Here is a 23841-nt window from a genome sequence, read left to right as displayed (position 1 = left end):
TTTTTTTTTTTAATTTGGCGTGTTGTTCCCCTTAAAATCCATACCAGACCTGGAGGGCATTTTAGTAAACTCAATATACAGTGATATGGGAAATGGTAGTGACATAAACACAGACACACATGCACACACTCACACAGGTTGAACTAGATGGACCAGTGTCTTTATTCAACCTTGGCAACTATGTAACATAAAGACAGGTTTCAGTAACATGAATTTGATCAACACCTCTCCAAAGAGCCACATAAACTGATGCCAGACCCACCTGCAACCAATGGTGATCATATGGAGTTACCCATCCCCACCCAACTGATGTTAGATTGATTGAGTCTATCATAGGCAAAGTTTCCACTTTCCGAAATTGAGCCACGCAATGATCCATTCAGCCTTTCCCAAACTTTAACACGAAGGAGCCCCTAAAATAACTTTCTGGTCTCAGTGAACCCCTGCTAAAAGGTACTATAACTGCAACTCATGGAACATTAGTGTGATAATCATTGGGAAGAGTGCTGCTTACATTTGTGGTTATTGGGAAGAATTACCCCCTTACAGATATCTAAAAAAGATCAATGGTGTCAGTGAGAACTTATCTGAGAGGCAGAAATTGCTATTTGCTCAAGGAACCCCTAGCAGCCTCTAGATAAACTCTAGGGTTTCATGGAACCCTGGTTGAAAAGCCCTGCTTTCATATATATCTTTCAGCATTCATGTCACACTTGTATGACCTCTATACTAATATAGGCCCAATGGTTACGGAATTATTTTATTCTTGGCTAAATGGGTTTACCTAAAGGGATATGATAAAATGCAGTTCCATAGACACAAAGCTGGTAAGGTGGAGGAAATACATGTCATTAAAAAAAACCCAGAAAGTTAATTAACAAAACAGTTGATCCAGAACAAGGCAAAAATGACTAAAGTGCAGTCAAATTTGCTCCAAATCTTTAAAGGCAACATCAAGTTGACCATCCTACAATATTATCATTGACACATAACTAGTCATTTTTCTTTTGTGCACTTAGTAGATTACTTCAAAAAAGAATTCCATGGGTTTCTAAGTCAGCTAAAACCAATTTCATTGGGAGACTGTTCCACAATTTCATAGCTCTCACTGTGCAGAACCCTAAATGCAGCTGCTAAACCTTTTTTTTCTCCATTTGCAGGCAACACACTTTTAATTTATTAGTGACCTTAAAGTGACTGTCTTTCCAGTGAGTTTAGCATATGGACTACAACATGATGACATACAGTATGCCTTAATCGCATTTTCTCAAAGAATAATATATTCATCGTAAATTTAATTTTGTAGCTCCTCTCTGACCTTAATGATTGCCATTTTCTGCTCGCTACAACATTCTTTTAAAGTGATCTCATTAATGCCTTTTATGTATGTGCCTCTTTTAATACAAGAAGGTATCTTGTTTTCTATAGAAGCTGCAGATTGATATTCAATGCTGCTTTAAAGTGGTTGCAAAGTCTAAACATTTTTTAAAATAATATATTCCTTATAACATTTTTTTTTTAGGTTAAAGAACCCCCCACCCCTGAACTAAACCTTTGGTCCTTCAGTTTCACCTTATATACCACAATCCCCATTATAGTATGTGTGAACACTTACCTTGTAAAACAACCAATTCAATTCACAAAGGCAAGACTTTGTGTATATATATATATATATATTATAAATAACTTTTTATCTTTTTTTATAAGTAATCACAAAATCGTGGTGCTCAACTGCATTAGGTGCTTAAAGATATAGGGGTGGAGAAACAACGTTACACTAATCTCCTCCGTGAATGGTTGTGTGGGGGGCAGTGTGAGCACAAGCCTTTGAAATTGGAGGACAAACAGGCTGTGCTCCAAACAAAGCCAGAAAACTGACCACACTGAGATGGATGTGCTGTCATGCCTAGCGTGGGCAGTTTGAAATAGGAAAGCATTCTATGCATGAAGGTAAAAAAACCTTTTGTGTGCAGCAGTGCCCCCAGCCCCCTCAATACTTACCTGAGTTTTATCACGGTCCAGCAGTGTGAATAACAGCCTCGGCTGTCTCGGGTCTCTGCCTCCTCATTGGCTGAGACAGCAAGCAGGAGCCATTGGCTCCTGCAGCTGTCAATCACAGCCAGTCAGCCAATGAGGAGAGAGAGGGGGCCGGGCCAAGCCACGGCACACGGAGCAGCGGTTGCCCTCATAGCACGCTGTTTGCTGTGGGGGCACCCAACAGACATGAGGAGAAAGGAGATCCTGCGGAGAACCCGAGAAGAGGAGGATCCAGGCTGCTCTGTTTGTTATTTTTTTTAAAAAAAGAACCTTTAGAATCGCTTTAAGCTACATACCTTTTCTGCTGTCCTGCTAAGTTCCACTGCAATGTCCCCTCCAGAGTTCCCAATGCCAATCACCAAAACTCTTTTCCCTTTAAAATTATCTGGACGCTTGTATTCTCTGCTGTGTAAGTTCTGCCCCTTAAATTGTTCTATACCTTTGAAGATATCAATTACATTTATACAGTTAGTAAAATAATAATCTGTAAGTTATTACATCATATATATTATTATGCTCGAAGTTCAAAAATGATTACTGCAGATCCTCCCCCAGTGTGGCATCACTTCCGCTTACGCGTTCCAAGATGGTTTCCACTACTTCCTGGTTTAGTGGATTTACAAACAGCGGACAGCTATAGGCTAGGGTTACACCACAAGTCCTCATAGGCATGGGAGTCGTAACATATGAGTTACCAATTACTTTTACCCAATAAAATATACTAATGCTGCACTTAGTTGGTGCCCCCAGTTGTTTTATGCTAAAATTATGTAACATATGTTATTATATTGTTAAGTTATTACTAAATAACTGGAGAACTGCAAGCAAAAAAGAAACGTACTGTCTCCTAAATTTGAATGTGCTGCACAATCTCAGATCACATGATAGCACTAGCGATTTATAGTTGTGCAGTAGTTTTATTACCACAGTTACCTAGGAGGGGCAGAACCAAAATACAATTGTTACATCTTTTTTTTTTTCAACTTGTGGGCAAATCTACTGGCCAAAATAAAGGGGGTGTTACAAAACCCCAAGGCTATCTTCAGCTAAGGTAGTACACTGCATGTCTGTCAGAGTTAAAGTAGCTCTGGTGTATAAATCACACTAGCACATATTTAGGTACACCGCCTATGTCTGTCAAAAGTAAATCAAAAAATAATGTTGCTATATTGGCACAACCTATAAGTCAGCATAGTATTGAGCAGGTGCAGGAAGTGTGTAGGGTAAGGGGAATTTGATGATTAACATTTAAATAGGACTGGCTGAGCCTTAGCAGGCCACAGGAACTACTGCAGTCTACCGATATTCTAAAAGCCTACAAGGATTTTGGGAGATATCAGCAACAACCAAGGATAAGCAAACAATAACTCAAACAAAAACAACATTTTACAATGACACAAAAAGTAAACACTGCTCAAAGTACATTGTTGGAGAAATAATAGCAAATGGCAAGTAAACAGGTATGATGGATGGGGAGACAACCATCACATGGTATTAAAAAAAATAGAAAATAAATGAAAGAATAATTTTAAAGCTGTCACCATGGTGCACTGTCCGCCATAGTGTATACACATTCCAAGGGGAATATTAAATGCCACCTAATATTCCAAAAATATGCAGGAGTTCTGCATAAACCTCCCCATCCCACTAAGCCTCTACCCTTTAGCTAAAGCCAACTGCTTTTTAGAAGAATGCCATGACTGGTGCAAACAACTCCAACACATCTGCACATATTAGAAGTCCATGATCGACTTTGTTTTTGCCTCCTTTCTCTTTACTCTTATGTCCATTGCCAGCAGGGCTGCTGTTACAAATTATGGGGCCCCATACATCCAACTTGACAGCCCCCCCCCCAAAAAAAATACAGTTTACTATGCTTCAGTTATGAATAAACACAGTGAGTGATAGATACTGATCACTCATTGTGTTCATTCAGGAAAGGAATGGGCTGCTAAATGTGACATATTTGCCAGACCCTTCCCTCCTTCTCCATCCTGAAGGATCCTATTGTGTGCTTGCAGCTGTCAGTGGGAAGAAAAGGGAAGCCGGCAGCACTGTGGGGGTTTGAGCACACATGGGGAACTGGGAAAATGGGGGAAACGTATGGTGCACAGGGAGGGTGATGGGTGTGGGGGAGGCAATTACTGGAACCAATCTCCTGTATGGCTCTCTTTGCAACATCTGAAAGCCAGCAGGAGGGAAAGGAGAAGAAGCCAGCTTTCAGATACTGCAGAGAGAGCCATACAGGGGATCGGTTCCAGTAATTTCTCCCCCGCCATGACGATCACCCTCCGCGTCCAAATCCTATTCACCCAGCTGGCTGGGCCCCCCTGCTGGTCTGGGCCCCATACAGGAGGACTGATTGTACCCCCTTATCCACGGCCCTGATTGCCAGGTCCTCCTCTGCATATTCTCCATGGAACATGATTAGCTGTCACCCCTCTGTCCCTTCTATCCCCATCGATAATCAGTTCTCATTCTGCTTTCCCTCTTCCCTGCCCCACTCAGCCCCCCATCCACTATTTATGTTCAGTCCCACTATACTATTCTTTGAATGGTCCAGAGTCAGGTCACACTTAAGCTGACCATATACCATTAGAGGTTTGTTCAAATATTTTGGTTTTTGGAATGTTTGTTTTCTTTCTGGTTAGTGGTGTCAAATAGACATTTGTTTATGATGATATTGATGAGAAAAGTTGAAGGACCAGGATGGAATTTTTTCTCAAATAAACAAAATTCTAACTGTGAATGTGATTTTGTTTGGGAGGAATTATACATAATCCAACTAAACTAGTTGACTCAATGATGGCAAGAAAGAATATTCTGACAAATTCTTTTTTCATAAGTTCCATAAGAATGTCCAAATGAAAGTCTTACCATGTATTTCCAGCTTTAGCTTGCTTTATCAACCTGATTTAACAACCGAGGACTCATCCCTGCTACTGACAGCAGGGATGAGATGCAGTGGTAGAAACTTGCAATAAAATAGCATCTGAACCACATCAACTCGCAGTACAACTGCCCCTTGAAATCACACTGGAAACCAGATTGAAATTGCACCACATCAGTGTGAATAAAGACTTAAGGTAATATCAGGCCACTTACCTGGAAAGGAAGAAAGTGGTAGGTTTGGAAATGAATGATGCCCAGTACAGATGAGCACAGCATCAAAGATAGCTATGTCTTGGTTGCCTTCCCTTTCAGTGGTAACAATCCACTGGCCAGTGGTGGGGAAATCCCAGGTTTTCTCGATGCTACACACAGCAGTCTAAAATATATCATTGATATATATATTAAACAACATATCTGTGCTAAATGTTTACATTTTGAATGTGAGCAAAAAGCCTATTTCTTTTTTGGACAATTGTCAATAAAAAGATACAAGAGGTGCTTGCTTACAAGGAAAATGATGAACAGCAATAATTGATCATTGTCAGCAATATCAATTTAATATTATGGTTCATTATTTAAATACAGGTAAGATAATATTCACAAAATTATAATGGTAAATGCAGATGCCTAAAGTAACACAATATGTAGTCATCAAACTTTTAGAACACATGAATATGTACATGAAAACCACAAATTCTTTTTTCCTATGAAATAAACATTCTTCATGGATCTTTTGTTACAGTAAATACAGTGTGTATCTTCCAATGAGGAGGAACTAAAATTACCACCAGTAAATGATACACATCTTCTAAACCAGTGGTTCTCAACCTTTCTAGCGCCGCGACCCCTTAATACAGTTCCTCATGTTGTGGTGACCCCCAACCATAAAATTATTTTCGTTGCTACTTCATAACTGTAATTTTGCAGTAGGAGGAATAGTGCCACGTCATTGGTGTCATTGGGAGGAATAGTGCCCCATCATTGGTATCAGTGGGAGGAATAGTGCCCCGTCATTGGTGTCAGTGGGAGGAATAGTGCCCCCTTCATTGGTGTCAGTGGGAGGAATAGTGCCCCGTCATTGGTGTCAGTGGGAGGAATAGTGCCCCGTCATTGGTGTCAGTGGGAGGAATAGTGCCCTGTCATTGGTGTCAGTGGGAGGAATAGTGCCCCGTCATTGGTGTCAGTGGGAGGAATAGTGCCCCGTCATTGGTGTCAGTGGGAGGAATAGTGCCCCGTCATTGGTATCAGTGGTAGGAATAGTGCCCCGTCATTGGTGTCAGTGGGAGGAATAGTGCCTCGTCATTGGTGTCAGTGGGAGGAATAGTGCCCCGTCATTGGTATCAGTGGGAGGAATAGTGCCTCATCATTGGTGTCAGTGGGAGGAATAGTGCCCCATCATTGGTATCAGTGGGAGGAATAGTGCCTCATCATTGGTATCAGTGGGAGGAATAGTGCCCCATCATTGGTGTCAGTGGGGGGGAATAGTGCCCCATCATTGGTATCAGTGGGAGGAATAGTGTCCCATCATTGGTATCAGTGGGAGGAATAGTGCCCGATCATTGGTGTCAGTGGGAGGAATAGTGCCCCATCATTGGTATCAGTGGGAGGAATAGTGCCCCGTCATTGGTATCAGTGGGAGGAATAGTGCCCCGTCATTGGTGTCAGTGGGAGGAATAGTGCCTCGTCATCGGTGTCAGTGGGAGGAATAGTGCCCCGTCATCGGTGTCAGTGGGAGGAATAGTGCCCCATCATCGGTGTCAGTGGGAGGAATAGTGCCCCATCATCGGTGTCAGTGGGAGGAATAGTGCCCCATCATCGGTATCAGTGGGAGGAATAGTGCCCCATCATCGGTGTCAGTGGGAGGAATAGTGCCTCATCATCGGTATCAGTGGGAGGAATAGTGCCCCATCATTGGTATCAGTGGGAGGAATAGTGCCCCATCATTGCTGTCAGTGGGAGGAATAGTGCCCCATCATTGGTGTCAGTGGGAGGAGGAATAGTGCCCCATCATTGGTGTCAGTGGGGGGAGGAATAGTGCCCCATCATAGGTGTCAGTGGGGGGAATAGTGCCCCATCATAGGTGTCAGTGGGGGGAATAGTGCCCCATCATAGGTGTCAGTGGGGGGAGGAATAGTGCCCCATCCTTGGTGTCAGTGGGGGGAGGAATAGTGCCCCATCCTTGGTGTCAGTGGGGGGAGGAATAGTGCCCCATCCTTGGTGTCAGTGGGGGGAGGAATAGTGCCCCATCCTTGGTGTCAGTGGGGGGAGGAATAGTGCCCCATCCTTGGTGTCAGTGGGGGGAGGAATAGTGCCCCATCCTTGGTGTCAGTGGGGGGAGGAATTGTGCCCCATCGTTGGTGTCAGTGGGGGGAGGAATTGTGCCCCATCGTTGGTGTCAGTGGGGGGAGGAATCGTGCCCCATCCTTGGTGTCAGTGGGGGAGGAATAGTGCCCCATCGTTGGTGTCATTTGGGGGAGGAATAGTGCCCCATCGTTGGTGTCAGTGGGAGGAATAGTGCCCCATCGTTGGTGTCAGTGGGAGGAATAGTGTCCCATCGTTGGTGTCAGTGGGAGGAATAGTGCCCCATCATTGGTATTAGTGACACCAATGATGGGGCACTATTCCCACTGACACCAATGATACTTACCTTGCAGACCCCTGCTCCAGCCTGGGCTCGCTCGCTCCCTCCCTCTCCCATGGTACCGACACTTACCTGTCAGATGTCTTCCTTCTCCGGCCGCTCTCCTCCTCTTCACTCGCTCGATCTTCGCGGTGCCGCTTGGCTCCTCCTCTCCAAGCTCCACCTCCTTGCCAGTGATTGGCCGCCTGTGTGCCTCTCCTGAGCTACAGTGCCGGCGGCCAATCACAGGCGAGGATTGATCTCGAGGTGTGTCCAGATGACAGGGGCGGCATGTCATCCCGCCCACACCTGGAGACGGCGGCGTCTAGTATTTATTTCCAGGGGCTTGGCAATGGCACCCATGTCCCCCCTCATGTCAACCCTCTGTGTATCCTGTCACACTAACCCCATACTGGGAACAATTCACTAAAGGTTATCGCATTTGTTATGTCGGTCACGTGACCATATATCGTATGCGATACTGGAAATGTCAATTCACTATTGTTAGTATGTGGTATTTACGGCAAATAGCAAAAACACTCGGTAAATACCGCATAAAAACACCCTTAAGTCAATTCACAGAAGGGAATAATGAAATTCTAGCGGTATTTAAGTAGTGGTCGAGGCATGATGTACTGGTAACTGTTAGTAACTATCATGGTTGTTAAGGATTGAGCAGCTGCCACATCCTTAAACACCTATGAGTCATCAGCTGTCAGCAAGGTTCCCCGCTGACAGCTGAATGTAAAAGAAAAGAATTGCCAGCAATTAAAATTTAAGCAGACGGCAGGACGGGACGTCGGTGGTGGTGGTCATCGTGATAGACGATGGATCTACAACAGGTGACTTTTTCCAATTTTTGTTTTTTTAATGAAGGACTTGTCAAAAACTGCCTCCTGTGTTTTTTTTACACTACACTTTTTTTATTTGAATGAGTAGCAGTACCATGTGCCCCATACTCATTCACATAGGTTGGGGGCTGGGATCTGGGGGCCCCCCTTGTTAAAGGGGTTTTCCAGATTCTGAAAAGCACCTACCCGCAGACCCCCACAACCACCTGCCACAATTGTGGGGAAGAGGTCCTTGTCCACTTCAACATGGGGACAAGGTGCTTTGGAGGAGAACCCCCCTGCTCCAAAGCACTCCCCCATCTCCCTGTAATCCAACACTAATGGATACTGTAGGTCCAAACACATGGAGCTGACTATGGCTCTAAAAAGACCCTGCATTGTTGAAATATTACTAAATATGGTAGATAGTTTAGTGCATATCCCCCAGTACCACCCACTTAATGTAACCTATTCAACTGAAAAGTGTCATGAAAAGTGTACTTACCACCAATGACCACGTAAAAACAAAAGAAAGGAGGGAGAGAAAGCACCACTGTCTAAACGTAGCATACATGAAAAACGTAAAAAGGTGAAGCAGTAATGCTCTAACATAAAAATAATGCCCTCACATAAAATTAAGTGAGCACAGCATTTCTTTTACAATGGAATTTATTGATAGTATCAAGTCATCAGATAAATCCAAAAAGGTGGAAATAACAGTAAAGAGGAAGTAAATATACAGTTCCTCTAGTTAACGTAAAGCATAATAAATGCACAGAGTTACAGAAGCAAGCAAGAAATGTGATTACAATGTGTAATTAAATGATAAGATACATAACAAAGTGCAGTATTGATTAGCATTTGAAGGCCTATGATTCAGCAGTTTGAATTTGTAGGTAGACATGAAAACAGCATACAAAGCATTCTGCATAACCCCATGAAAAGTGTGGATACAAATCCTTTGGGCCCAAAATGGGTCCAGTGATTATACAAAACACTTCAGCTTCCAAAAAATCATATTCAGCTCAATTACAGAATGAAAAGGAAGGGCAGATGAGAAAAAAGGAAGAGGAAAAAGGGTCCCGGGGGGGTCACAGTAGAGGGTCGTTAAAGTGACAGTAGGGCGTTGTCAGGTCTACATGGCTGGGCTACGCTAATCAAATGTTGGCAAATCCGGAGGAACTTATCATGCGTGTCTAGCAGTATAGCTGTTAACTTCTCATTAACCATTATAAAAGTTCATCCTGCTTTGAAACTAAGGACGGGGGTCTTCCATGCTTTCGCAATTGTCAATTTGGCGGCTTTGAATAAATGTGATGCCAATTGTCGATGTATATCTTCTATTGGTTTACATAATAGCGCCTCATAGGGGTTGCGTTTAATATTTGTGTGAATCATAGTGTGAAGGAAGGCATAGATCCTGACCCAGAGTCTGCATACCTTGGGACAGGACCACCAAATGTGGGCCATGGTGCCGATCTGTTGGCAACCCCAAAGCAATTCAGTGAGGAAGATGGGATGAGATGGGCCAGCTTGTGTATAATACCACCTATACAGGAGTTTATAGGCATTTTCTAAAATAAGTATATTTTTCGAGCATTTGGATAATGTTTGGGTCATGATCTGCCAATCCTGCGGGTCAAGTCGGCCCCCTAATTCAGTTTGCCAATGTTGGTGATAGGGTCGTAGTGGGGGCTTTCTGTAGGAGATAATGGAAGAATAGATCAGTGATATCAGACCCTGAGAATGAGGTCTGATTCTACAGAGGCTTTCAAAAAGGAGTCACTCTGTAAGGCATGGGTTGTGCATGTAGTAGTGTAGTGATATAAATGGCAAAGTTGAAGGTAGCAGAAAATGCTCCCTCAGTGGGATGTTATGGGACGACCAAAGGACGTCAAAGGTGAGAATCCTAGTAGGGGAGAGTAAAGAGTGAACGTCATTGAAACCATGTGCCTCCCACCACATGAATTTTCCTGGATTGTCAAGACCCGAGGGAAATAACAGATTATAGAGAAGACACATTAAAGGAAGATGTGATGAAATGAGACCTGCCAAATACTTAATGGAATCCCAGAGTTGGAGTGTGTGTGTTAATGTCGGACTGAGGGGTTTAGGACGATAAGTAGGGGGGAGCCATGGTAGAGAAGAAAGTGGTGTCGGGTGAGAATCCATCAGATCTATTGTGGCCCACAGAGGGATATTTTGAGATTCATGAAGGTGGGATAGAGGGGCAATATTTGCTGCCAGATAGTAGGCATGAAGGTTTGGAACGGATAAACCTCCATTAATCTTACAGGCAAATAAAATGTGTTTGTTAATTCTAGGACGGGACGAGCCCCAGATTAATGTCAGGAGTTTATGTTGGTGAATACGTAAGATGTGTAGGGGAACAGGAACTGGCAAGACACGAAATATGAATAGTCATTTGGGAAGACAAGTCATGCGAATCACGTTAATTCTGCCAAACCACGATAACAGGAAATGAGCTCATGAAGATAACATATCAGTCAATTCTTTAAATAATGAAGGGAAATTGGCTTGGTAGTGTCCATCGTAGGGTGAGGTGAGTCTGGCACCCAGATACGGCAGTGCTGGGAGCCATTGAAAGGGAAACACATTTTTTAGAGTCGCTATTAGTGGTGGGGAGAGGGTTACTGACATGGCTTTAGATTTGGCAGGATTAACATGAAGGCCTGAAAGGGAAGCAAACTTGTCCAGGACTGAGATCAAATTCGGCAGGGTGGCTCGCAGGTTCGTTAGTGTCAATAGTATATCATCATCAAACAATAATATTTTGTGTTGCAAGCCTGCCACATCTAGCCCTATAACATCTGGGTGAGTTCGGATGGCCTCCGCCAATGGTTCCAATGCCAAAATAAATAGCAAGGGGGTAAGCAGTTAGCCTTGTCTGGTTCCCCTGCAGATCAGAAAGGTCAAGGATTCAAAGCCGTAATATTTAAGTTTAGCCTATGGGGATGTATAGAAGGCTGAGATCCAAAGCAGAAAGGAGAGACTGAAACCATAGTGGCGAAGGACAGACATAGGACAGGGCCAGGACAATGTATCAAAAGCCTTGTTAATATCTAAGGACAAGAGCATCATGTTGATCATGTGGGTGTGAGCGAAGTGCTGTAATTGCAGAACCCATCTAATGGCATCTTCAGCTTGTTTATGTGGGACGAAGCCTACCTGGTCTTTTTTAATTAATTGGGTGAGAAAGGAATTCAGGCAATTAGTCAAAATTTTTGCAAGGATTTTCATGTCTATATTTATGAGAGAGCTAGGTCTATGATCAGCCCAAGATGAATGATCTTGGTCTGGTTTCGGAATTATAACTATATTAGCAGTTAGCAAATTCGAAGTGAAGTTCGAGCCCGTCTTTACCGAATTGTACATGGCAGCTAAATAAGGTGCGAGGACTTCAGCCAGTTTTTTATAGTACAAAGCCATATAACCATCTGGGCCTAGACGTTTACACGTCTTCAGGTCTTCAATGCATTGTAGGACTTTCGATATTCGGATATCATGGTCCATAAGATTTTTATGTGCCTGGTTCAATAAAGGTAAAGACAGCCGATTCAGAAAATCCGTAACAGTTTGAGAGTTAGTTTGAGTGGGATCTGCATATAGTTTAGTAAGGTGATACCTGAATTCCTCTAACACCTTTAAGGGGTTATTAGTAAGAATGTTATGGCAAGTACGCAAAGAAATTGGTTTGGGGTTGTTTGTAAAAGAACGTAATCTTTGGGCTAACATAGAATCTGGTTTATTTGTCTTAATATACCATTTCTGATGGGTCCAGCGCAAGGAGCGCTCGGCTCCATCTGTAAGACAGAGGTCTAATTCAGTGCGGGCCTGATCCAGCAATTTACGATTAGAAGGGGTCGGCATTTACTTAAATTGTGAAGTTAGGTGTGCCAGCTGGGTTTCAAGTTGGCGCTGTTTGTGTTGTCATTCTCTTTTGCATTTGGATGCTATCTGTATAATATGGCCCTGGAGGACAGCTTTGTAAGCTTCCCATAGTGTCACTGGGGAGGAGACAGATCCTGAGTTAAGTTGAAAATATTCCAAAGATTTATGCAGGAGGTCTGTCTGAATCTCTTTCAGCAAGAGCATTGAGTCGTTCATAACCCAGGGAGAATATGGGAGGTTTACAAAGAGGAGAACGACAAACCACAAAAATAGGGTCATGGTCAGACGAAGGTACTGTAAGAATAGATATTGAGTGCATCATAGGGAGATATTTACGTAGCATAAAAGCATGATCAATTCTAGAGTAGGAAAGATGTGGGTGAGAGTAGTGGATGTAGTCCCTACCTACAGGGTGGAACTCGCACCAGAGGTCTACCAAATCATGAGTCCGTAAAGCTTGAGAGAATGTCCTAGTGTCAGCGGATGGGTGGGAACCATCTGAGGGGTACTTATCGAGATTAGGATTCAACACCAAGTTCGAGTCTCCCGCTACCATAAGGGTGCCCCATTGATGGGTTGCCAGAAGGGAGCAGATATGAGTCAGAAAGGGCCCTGGATTAATATTAGGGGCATAGTAGGTCAGGATTGTGAAATCCACATCATGGATCGTACCTTGTAACAAGAGGTACCGACCCTTTGGGTCAGCAATACGTTTCACACAGATAAATGGGGTCTTTTTGTGGAAGGCAACAAGGATCCCCCCCCCCCCCCCGTTGTTTGGTAGGACCTGTGGCTTGAAAAACTTGAGGATAGCGAGCATCAAAATATCTTGGGCTGGATGTTGTGGAGAAATGGGTTTCCTGGAATCAAGCGATATCTACATGACGTGTCCTAAGATATTTAAATATCTCTTCCCTTTTTTCATGGTGATGATACCTTCTGTCACAATCCCCAGGAGCCCTGGGAAAAAAATAAATACAGACAAAAAACAAAAAAGGGAAAGAATAAAGAGTAGAGAAAAAAAGAAGAGATGCAAAAAACTGTATACTGTATGACCAATATATATTTGGCTCAAAAAGTGTGCTGTGGGGGCTTAGGCCCACATGAGGGCTGGGCGTTGGTCAGGACATCTGTCCTGGCCATATGCCAGCTCATGGAGGGTGCAGTGGCCCGCCGGAACCACCCAGCAAAGCTGAAATTGTAGAATAGTTAAACATATAATAAGGGCTAAAGATCTCCACAAACAAGTGGCTGTCGATCAGTATATAATGATGTGGGTTCTATAGCAACTGAGTATCATAGAGTATCATAGAGAAGAGGGTCCGATAGGACCCAAAGACCATAGTCTGTTCCTGGGTACATCCCAGTAAATAGGGATAGATCCATGACAGAGGGCCCACGCTTAACATAACAAAAAATCAATAAAGAAATTAGGTCATAATGACAAAACGGTCTTGTCTATAGAGTAGAAGTCATGGTAATTAAAGGATTGTTCCATACTGCTACTTACGGACCAAAAGTGCAGCAAAAAGACATCATAATGATAATGTCAATTGTAGAAAAGAGTAATGGACGGAACCATCGTTATTCGTGAGGTCATTCTGCAGAGACTTCCTGAAAACGTTGAGCTTGTAGGGACCGAAGAGGTTGGGAACTGCGCTGGGATGGTGGAGGAGATTTGCATGACGACTGTGATCCTCTCAAGCAAGATGTAGTGGGAGCCACTTCAGCCTGTGAGGGTGGTAGTTCAAGCTTTAGCTCTTGCAAGTGGCAACGCAGGTCCACAGGGGAAGATGCTTGAGCCTGGTGGCCTTGATAGGAGAATGAGAGCTTAAACTAAAATCTCCAGCGATATTTGATACCGTTGGATTGTAGAATTTGTATTCAAATTCAAAGTGCAACATTTTGCTATTGTAATTGGAGATAGGTCTGCGAATATCTGGAGGGAGTTGCCCTGGAAGTCAAGCACCTGGTGATCCTGGGCCGCCTGTAAGAGCTGTTCTTTAGTGTGGTAATAATGATAATAATGTCCCTGGGAGGGCCCTCTATTGGTTTAGGGGCTAAGGCTCTACGAATGCGATTGAATTCTAAGCGTTCCCAGGGAACCTCAGGAGCAAGTTCTTGGAAAAGGGATGTAACAGTACCTTGTAGGTCAATAATCACTTCGGGAACACCACAGATGTGGAGATTATCCCCGCGGGCCCTGTTTTTTGCATCTTCCAGCTTATCCTTCAGGGTGTCTAATTCAGCGTGTACTGTAAATCTTCCACCTCCTGTTCATGTCCTTCCAGCATAGTAGTCGCTAAGTCCATGCGTTGTTCTAATTGATGGGCGATATGTCCCGGCTCTTTAAGGCCTCTTACCAAATCAGAGGAAAGTTGTAATCTCTTCCTGCACTATAGAGCGGAACTTGTGAAGCAGGGCCTCAGGGTATTGCTCAGGAGGACTGGTCAGTACAGAGGGAAACTGTTACAAGCTATCCTCCCCGGAGTCAGGATCAGCAGCCGAAAGCCTCATGGTGTCATCTGGCTCCGGGGGATTGGACACCATCCTGCCTGTTCTCAGGAGCGGGGAGGCCTTCTTATGTGCCCGGTGTTTGGGCTTATGTTTTGGGGTGCGATGCATCCCCTGATGTTGCCCAGGTGTCCGAGGAGTATTTCCCGCAGTGGGGGCTTTGGTGGAGGAGTACAAGAGCTCGGTGTGCCGAGGGCTAGGTTCCGGCGGCACGGAGCTAGAGAGTTAGGCAGCCATACTTCCCGGATGTGTGCTTGAGCCCCTCATAAGCAGGGGCGGACTGACCATTTGGAAACTCGGGCACTGCCCGTGGGCCTGGGGTCAGCAGGGGACCCCATGAGATTCCCCTGGTACCTTTTTCATAGGCTTTTTTGAGTTTGGGCAAGGACACGGGCCCCATGATCCCCTATTGCCCGGGGGCCCCATGAGTTGTCAGTCCGCCCCTGCTCATAAGCACAGCATTTCTATGGGTAATCTATGGGGTGTCCAGCAGGTGGAATTCTCTCCAGTCTCTCCAATGGATATGAATAAGAGAAAAACAGAACACAAAGAGAGAGAGCACCACTCTTAGTGCAGAATTTACTGAAAGCTGGTATAGTGAATAAACAGTATTGCACTTACATATAGTTGATAGAAAAACAGCATTTATGCAAGGCTCCAGCAGGTTGCATACTCCTTTGGTCACAAAAGGTGGCAGCACACAGGATGGATGGTATAATAGTAAGCTCCTCTAGTGTATGGTTTCAGAGGAAGCAGTGCTGGGTACCAAGGAAGAGCTGGCTGTGGATGTACAGATGGTGGCTACTGTGGACCGCAAGGATACGAGTTACATCCGGCAGAGCGGCCATGATGAAGTCACATGTAGGTGGGTGTGGCAAAGCGTTTCGGGCAAAGTACCCTTTGTTAAGCCTGCCCAGTGCTCAGAAACATTATAACATATATGCGGAGCATAAACACTAATGAACATGTGGGACTACAAGGCACAGCCATGCCAATCATACTGGACTCTCAAAATAAATATCTAGCCACATATGGAGGAGAATTATGAATTAAAAGGAATATACACTGCTCAAACAAATTAAAGGAACGCTTTGAAAATACATCAGATCTCAATGGGGAAAATTATCATGCTGAGTATTTATACTGATATGTACTGGGTAATGAGTTAGGAATGCAAGGATTCCCCATCGTTTGATGGAAATAAAAATGATCAATCTACAGAGGACTGGATTCAAAGACACCCCAAAAATCATAGTGAAAAAATACTGCAGCAGGCTAGTCCATTTTGCTGAAATTTCATTGCAGCAACTCAAAATGGTACTCAGTAGTTTGTAATGCCCCCACGTGCTTGTATGCATTCCTGACAATGTCAATTCAGGCTCCTAATGAGACAAAGGGTGGTGTCCTGGAGTATTTCCTCCCAGATCTGGACCAGGGCATCACAGATCTGGACAGTCTGAGGTGCAACTTGGCGGTATCAGATGGACCGAAACATGATATCCCAGAGGTGTTCTATTGGATTTAGGTCAGGTGAGCGTGCGTGCCATTCAATGGCATCAATTCCTTCATCTTTCAGGAACTGCCTGCATACTCTCGCCACATGAGGCCGGGCATTGTCGTGCACCAGGAGGAACCCAGGACCCACTGCACCAGCGTGGGTCTGACAATGGGTCCAAGGGTTTCATCCCAATACCTATGGGCAGTCAGGATGCCATTGTCTAACCTGTAGAGGTCTGTGCGTCCCTCAATGGATATGCCTCCCCAGACCATCACTGACCCACCACCAAAATGGTCATGCTGAACAATGTTACAGGCAGCATAACGTTCTCCACAGCTTCTCCAGACCCTTTCACATCTGTCACATGTGCTCAGGGTGAACCAGCTCTCATCTGTGAAAAGCACAGGGTGCCAGTGGCGGACCTGCCAATTCTGGTGTTCAATGGAAAATGACAATAGAGCTCTGTGGTGCCAGGCAGTGAGCACAGGGCCCACTAGAGTACGTTAAGCCCTCAGGCCACCTTCATGAAGTCTGTTTCTGATTGTTTGGTCAGAGACATTCACACTAGTGGCCTGCTGGAGGTCATTTTGTAGGGCTCTGGCAGTGATTATCCTGTTCCTCCTTGCACAAAGGAGCAGATATTGGTCCTGCTGATGGGTTAAGGACTTTCTACAGCCCTGTCCAGCTCTCCTAGAGTAACTACCTGTCTCCTGGAATCTCCTCCATGCTCTTGAGACTGTGCTGGGAGACACAGCAAACCTTCTGGCAAAGGCAGGTATTGATGTGCCATCCTGGAGGAGTTGGACTGCCTGTACAAACTCTGTAGGGTCCAGGTATCACCTCATAATACCAGTAGTGATACTGGCCCTAGCCAAATGCAAAACTAGTAAAAAACAGTCAGAAAAGATGAGCAGGGAAGAAAATGTCAGTGGCCTCCACCTGTAAAACCAAACAATTTAATTTTCACAAACGAATGAAAGCAGAACGAAAATTTGAGGCAGGGACAGTTTACTTATAAAGATATTATATAACGTGTAGTTTGTTCAAAATTTAAAACGATAAATAAATACATGTTGTTAGATTTTTTTTTTATTACCGGTGTATGTAAAGAGTTTGGAAATTCTAGAGAAATGCTTAAATAATGCATTTCAATTTAAAGTGTTACTAAATAGTAAAATCAGTCTGTATATGCAGTAAAGCATGCTTGTTATACTCACTGTGGAACCTAAGGGGTTAATCCTCCGCATTGTGTAAAAAGGATGTTCGATCATGTCTTCTCTGATCCTCCCCTTCTTCCAGCGTCTCCTAAATGTCTCCTGATAGAACAGAGGTTCGGGGGAAGCTGCACATGCTCAGTTTGGTGTGTATTGCTAGAGAGTTTTTTTTTCTTGGGAGAGTGCATGTGATCAGCACAGGGCCAATCAGCAATGTCCAAACAAAGGTCAGGGGTCCTGCATCCTCCTACAGGAGACTGAAAACTCCTCCTACAAGCTGTAACCAGTGTTCTGCTAGACACTGATAGAACCAGTGCTCTGCTAGTTACAAAACTGCTATATACTACTGATGAAAAAAGGTATTTAGCAGTTTATATTTACTAAAATAATTGCATTTTCATGTTATGTGTACTGTGGGAGACCAGATATAGTGAATGCAGGGTCCTGGGTTTAGTGGAGACTAAGAATGTTCACACAATTAATTGTGCAGATTTTCACTTCAAGTATCATTATGAAAAGCAAATTTGCAAATTCCTGACCAGGCCATTTTTTACGATGCGGTGCTGTGGTACTTTAACTGACAATTGAGCGGTCATGCAACGCTGCACTCAAATGAAATGCATGTCCTTTTTTTCCCACAAATAGAGCTTTCTCTCAGTGGTATTTGATTGCCTCTGGGGTTTTTTTTTTTGCACTATAAAAAAAAACACCGCCAATTTTGAGAAAAAAAACACATTTTTGAACTTTTTGCTATTAAACATGTGCAGTAAAAAAAGTTTAAAAATTCTAATTTTGTCATAAATTCAGGCCAAAATGTATTCTTCTACATATCTTTGATAAAAAAAAATCCAAATACATGTAAATTAATTGGTTTACGTTAAAGTTATAGCATCTACAAATGTATACATACACACTGGAATATTAAAAAAAATGTTTTATACTAGTAATGGCGGCGATCAGTGACTTGTAGCGGGACTGCAGCAGGCACTCTGACATTTGGGGGGGGGGACTGACTTTGTGTCACTAACATCCCCAGTGACACTAATACAGTGATCAGTGCTAATAAAAAGCACTGACATTGTACTAATGACACTGGACAGGAAGGGGTTAACATTTGGGGCGATCAAAGGGTTAACTGTGTGCTTTACTGTGTAAGTACATTGCTTTGCATGGCTCTGCTATGCAGAGCCATACAAAGCAGCATGCTGGAGCTGACCGGGGAGAGATCTGTATTGTTTACATATACACAGATACACAGTGATCGCCGGGTGCTGGCGGGGAATCACTGGCTGGGACCCCCGGTGATTGACAGCCAAGGTCGCCAATGGCGGTGCGGGTAGGGAGCACGTGCGCCCCCTACCTGCCGCCCTGTAGCAGTATTTCTGCTACAGGGCGGAGGAAAGCAGTTAAAGGAATCACAAATATTATGTGTCTGAAAACAGTTAACTTAGCAGACCATAATTACACATTTTCCGTCCTGTGTTATGTTGTATGATAAAGTAATTAAGATACCTTATTGTGGATGTATTTCAGAAGATTGAACTTCTCAGCATACATTCGGAAATATTCCATAATTCTGGAGTTATGCATGAAGTTGGGGAAATCGTCTGGTGCTGGAAAATCACTAAAGCACATCATCTCCTTAGAAGTGTTAATAACGACAGATTTATAGATACTGGCTCTGCCATCTTCAGGCTCATCCTATGGCAAGAACATGCAAGAGATAATTTTTGTAGGAACGAAAATGTTGGTGAAATGTCACACCATTAATAGTGTTTATTCCACATCCCATATATAAATACCAAAGAAAATAGAAAGATACCCCCCTGGGACTTTATGTGGCAAAAAAAGATATAAAACAATGAATGTTTATTACAAAATGCGTTTCGATAAAAAGGAATCAACAGATTCTATGAAGTTGAACTACAGTACAATTATTCAAAATTCACATTACAGAATATAGAATGTGCATGAAACCTGACCGTCTGTTATATCAATTGACAAGAGGGCTAAAAACCCAAAAGACCTGAACAATGATATCATCCAGAAAAATTCAACACGTTTCAGAACTCATGTTTCCTTCTTCAGGGAATAAATATATCAGGTTTATAACATAACAAAGTATTAAATGAATGTAAACAACATAATACACAATATCATCTAAAAAGCATGTGCAAAATAGCTGATTGCTCATACATTTACAAAATGTACCATATTTGATATTGGTTAACAGATGTTCATACAGAGTTGGATGATGATGCCTTTTGAGTGACGCACCCGAGGGAGATACCCCAGTGAACCATCCACCAGCGAAGACCACACTTAACACAGCCAGTGGGAGGGGATCTCTAGAGCAGTGTTTCTCTACATTTTTTCAGTCGGGGCGTCCTTGAAGTATTTTCAGTCACGAGGCATCCCTGTCCAGGGCTTGGTTCACGTTACTGTGTGTCGCTGAATGCACGCAAAATCACTCTCATTCCTGACATGCAGACAAATGCTCTGCTCTGTAGGGGTACCCCCCATACATTGGCAAATGTGGAGTGTTTTTGGTGTGGTGCTATATAAAAATAAGGTCAGGGACAACTTTCCCTGCATTTCTGCAGGTAAAGCAGCCCATTGAAATGAATTGGCTGCCCTACACAGAGCCACACAGATGTGAACCAAGGGCCTGTTCACCTGTGAGGTTGGAGGGTGGTAAAACCACGCAATTGAGCTGCTTTTACCACCCCCTACTGCTCCCCATTTAGCTGCAGAAACAGCGGCTTGGGGTATACACATGCTGTTGCAACAGCTGGAAGTATACTTCCAGGTGAATGGGATTGCACTACAACCACCCCACTGTGTGCGCATTGTACGTGGTTGTGGTGTGGTGATGCTGCTTTTCACAGGGTTAAACCAGGTGGTGAGGAGGCAACATATTGCCCCTTTACCACCTGTCAAATGCCTCTGAAAAGTGATCTGAGCATGGATTGCTTTTCAGAGGAGCATCAGTCCTTGCTGCTATTATGATCAAGTCCTAAAAAAGCAGTTCTGAAAGATTACATGTAACATACATACACACACATATATAAAAACACACACATACAAAGATGTACACACACATACGTACATGCACACATACAGACACATGCACACACACACACACGTACACATATACACATACACACATGTATACATACACACGTACATAGACACATATACACATGTACACATACACACACGTACAAATACACACACACAGACACATATACACATGTACACATACACACACGTACAAATACACACACGTACACACACACACACAGACACATATACACACACACGTACACACACACACACACGTACACATACACGTACACACGTACACATACACACACACAGACCCATACACACACACACGGACACATATACACACACATGTACACACGTACACGGACACATACAGTTGCAAGAAAAAGTACGTGAACCCCTTGGGATTACGTGGAGTTTTACATGAATTGGGCCAAAATTACTCCAGATCGTTGTGAAGGTCTGATCTGCAACTACAGGAAACGTTTGGTTGAGGTTATTGCTGCCAAAGGAGGGTCAACCAGTTATTAAGTCCAAAGGTTCACATACTTTTTCCTCCCTGCACTGTGAATGTTTACATGTTATGTGCAATTAAACCATGGCAACATCTAATGTTTGTGTAGTATTATGTTCAGCAGACTGTGTTCTTCTATTGTTGTGACTTAGATGACGTTCAGAGCACATTTTATGCCCAATTCATGCAAAACTCCACGTAATCCCAAGGGGTTCACATACTTTTTCTTGTAACTGTATACACATGTACACATACACACACGTAAAAATACACACACACAGATCCATATACACACACATGTACACAGACACATACACACACGTACACATACACATACGTACACATACACAGACACATATACACACGTACAAATACACACATGTACACATACACACACACAGACCCATATACACACACATGTACACATACACACGTACACAGACACATATACACATGTACACATACACACACAGGCACATGTATACAGCCCTATAAAAAGTTGCAGCACCTTATAGCTTCCATCACACCGCCAGGTACTGCACTCTAGGGGGAAGCAGAGAGCACAGAAGACACTCCCCTTACCTTTGCTTTCACTTTGCTCAGCGGTGTGACGACTCCCAGTGCCGGTGTACAGTGCGGCTGGAGATCGAGAGCTTGGGCTCAAGTAACAGCCATTCTCCCCACGACACCCCTGCAGACCTCTGGTGGCACCCCAGTTGAGAAAGGCTGCTCTAGGGTATAATACAGACCATAACTAGTACAAGAAAACTGCTATTTGTTGTTTATCTCAAGGAACTACTCTAATGTGTAGCCCAAGAAAAATGTTTGTATCATGAGGGCTCCAATATATAATAAAAAAAATAATAGTCTGATGTATCCAGCCCAAAAAGATTGTCAAAAGACACATATGTGAGCCTCTACAACGAAAAATAAACCCATATGGCTAAAATGAAAACATAGGAAGATATTATAGAATGCTCACCAATGGTATTGTACTCTCACATGGAGTCACCTCATGGTCATCTAAAAGAGAATGAAACTGCAAAACAGCTCATATAAACAGTAGTGAACTAACGCCCATGAGCCTGTAATTGATTGTCTCTAATTAGCACCAGGTGCCTGTCAGCCAGTTTGGAATTGAATGCTCCCCCATTCCTGCCACACACAGGCTGCAACATGGCCGCAAGTGGCGGTCCCCCGGCACAGAGAGTGCATGGCGCCTCTCCGCCCACCACCACAACAACGCCTCACACAAGCACAATGACGTCATGTGCATGCACGGCGCAGCATTGCGCACATCCAGGGCCGCTAGTGCACCAAACCAACCACCTCCTCCACAAGGGAAAAGGGAAGACACATCGCCTATCTGCCCACACAGGAACAACCAGAATACACTGGCCCCCAGTGAGAGGAGGGCGAACTGCACCACCCACAGCTGCGGCTGGACAACCCAAGGCCCCCCCCCCGAAACACTGACCGAGGGGGCCTGGGTACGCTGGGTGATGGGTGGTAGCTCCAACAGCACCCCCAGTCAGCACACCCCCCAGGCCATCACCAAAGGTACCAAAATTACACCATATATAATCCATATCAATAACAAAAAAATGGTACACATACAATGAAACTAGAATGGAAATGAAAAAGCAAATGTAGAAAACATAATGTGAATATACATGAATGGCACAATAGAATGAAATAGGAGTTACATGAGTTCCATAACGTGTTGGATTTGTCTGGATGATATCATTGTTCACTTCTTTTGGGTTTTTAGCCCTCTTGTCAATTGATGTAACACAGACGGTCAGGTTTCATGCACATTATATATTCTGTAATGTGAATTTTGAATAATTGTACTGTAGTTCAACCTCATAGAATCTGTTGATTAATTTTTATCAAAATGCATTTTGTAATAAACATTCATTGTTTTATATCTTAGTATGTCTCATTTTTTTTTGCCACATAAAGTCCCCAGGGGGTATCTCTCTATTTTCATAAATACATTGTTTAAGGATCACAGTGAGAACAGATAAGGAGAGACCCATCAAAGACATTTGGATTATTAAACTAGTGTTTTACAACTGAGTGTGCTTTTTTGTAGCAGACATAGCGTGAATAGGCTTAGTGTCCAAAGGTGCAGTAAACCAGCTTATTAGGAAGAGGGATGGCAACCTGCTTGCCCATGGGAAGCAGGCAGGTGACCCTTTTAAAATCTCTCTCTATGCTAGATACCTCTCCTGTGCACTAGAGGTGATTAGGAGCAATCCTTCTCATTTCTGGTAGTAGTAGATGGAAACTTAAGAATTTTTATGTGTTTGCTCTTATGATGGCTTTTCTGTTATACTGAAAAAACTTCAAATTTTTTAAAACTCCTTATACACTCACCTTGAATCTCCAGAGTCCTCCAATATCATCAGTTTTTTCAAAGCATGTGGGCTCCAGTCCCTCGTCAAGACAACACTTAATAGCTGTCAATCCACTGGCTCCTGCACCAATCACAGCAACTCTCTTCACCATTTTTCTGCACACAACAGAATTGCATTTATATAATAAACATATTTGGAAAAAACTATTGAATATAAGCAAAATCCTACTTGAAGAAAACGATTGTGTAAAATAATACACTCTTTGCTAGAGTATAGTATATTTTCAGCAAGTACATAGTTTTAGTTATGTTTAGAGATAATTAGAAAATGATACTTTAAAACAAATTGATCTATGTGAGGAGCATGTCAATCCTTGTG

General features: G+C 43.4%; 1 protein-coding gene across 1 annotated transcript in view; it reads right to left on the bottom strand.

Moving 5' to 3' along the window:
* The window catches only part of LOC149449896 (flavin-containing monooxygenase 5-like), a 50381-nt gene extending 26767 nt beyond the window's left edge, over positions 1 to 23614 (bottom strand). Inside the window, exons 1-4 of the mRNA XM_089692649.1 lie at positions 23483 to 23614; positions 19030 to 19218; positions 5143 to 5305; positions 2334 to 2476 (exon numbers count right to left, since the gene is read on the bottom strand). Coding sequence (XP_089548775.1) covers positions 2334 to 2476; positions 5143 to 5305; positions 19030 to 19218; positions 23483 to 23614 — 627 coding nt within the window. The remainder of the gene's footprint in view (positions 1 to 2333; positions 2477 to 5142; positions 5306 to 19029; positions 19219 to 23482) is intronic.
* Positions 23615 to 23841: the final 227 nt, after the last annotated feature.

The sequence above is a fragment of the Staurois parvus genome, unplaced genomic scaffold (assembly GCF_062004578.1).
Source record: "Staurois parvus isolate SC_StPar_1 unplaced genomic scaffold, SC_StPar_1.0 ptg000597l, whole genome shotgun sequence".
In the NCBI taxonomy this organism is placed as follows: domain Eukaryota; kingdom Metazoa; phylum Chordata; class Amphibia; order Anura; family Ranidae; genus Staurois; species Staurois parvus.
Note: the sequence above shows the minus strand (reverse complement) of the source record. Positions and strands in the feature narration are given on the sequence as shown.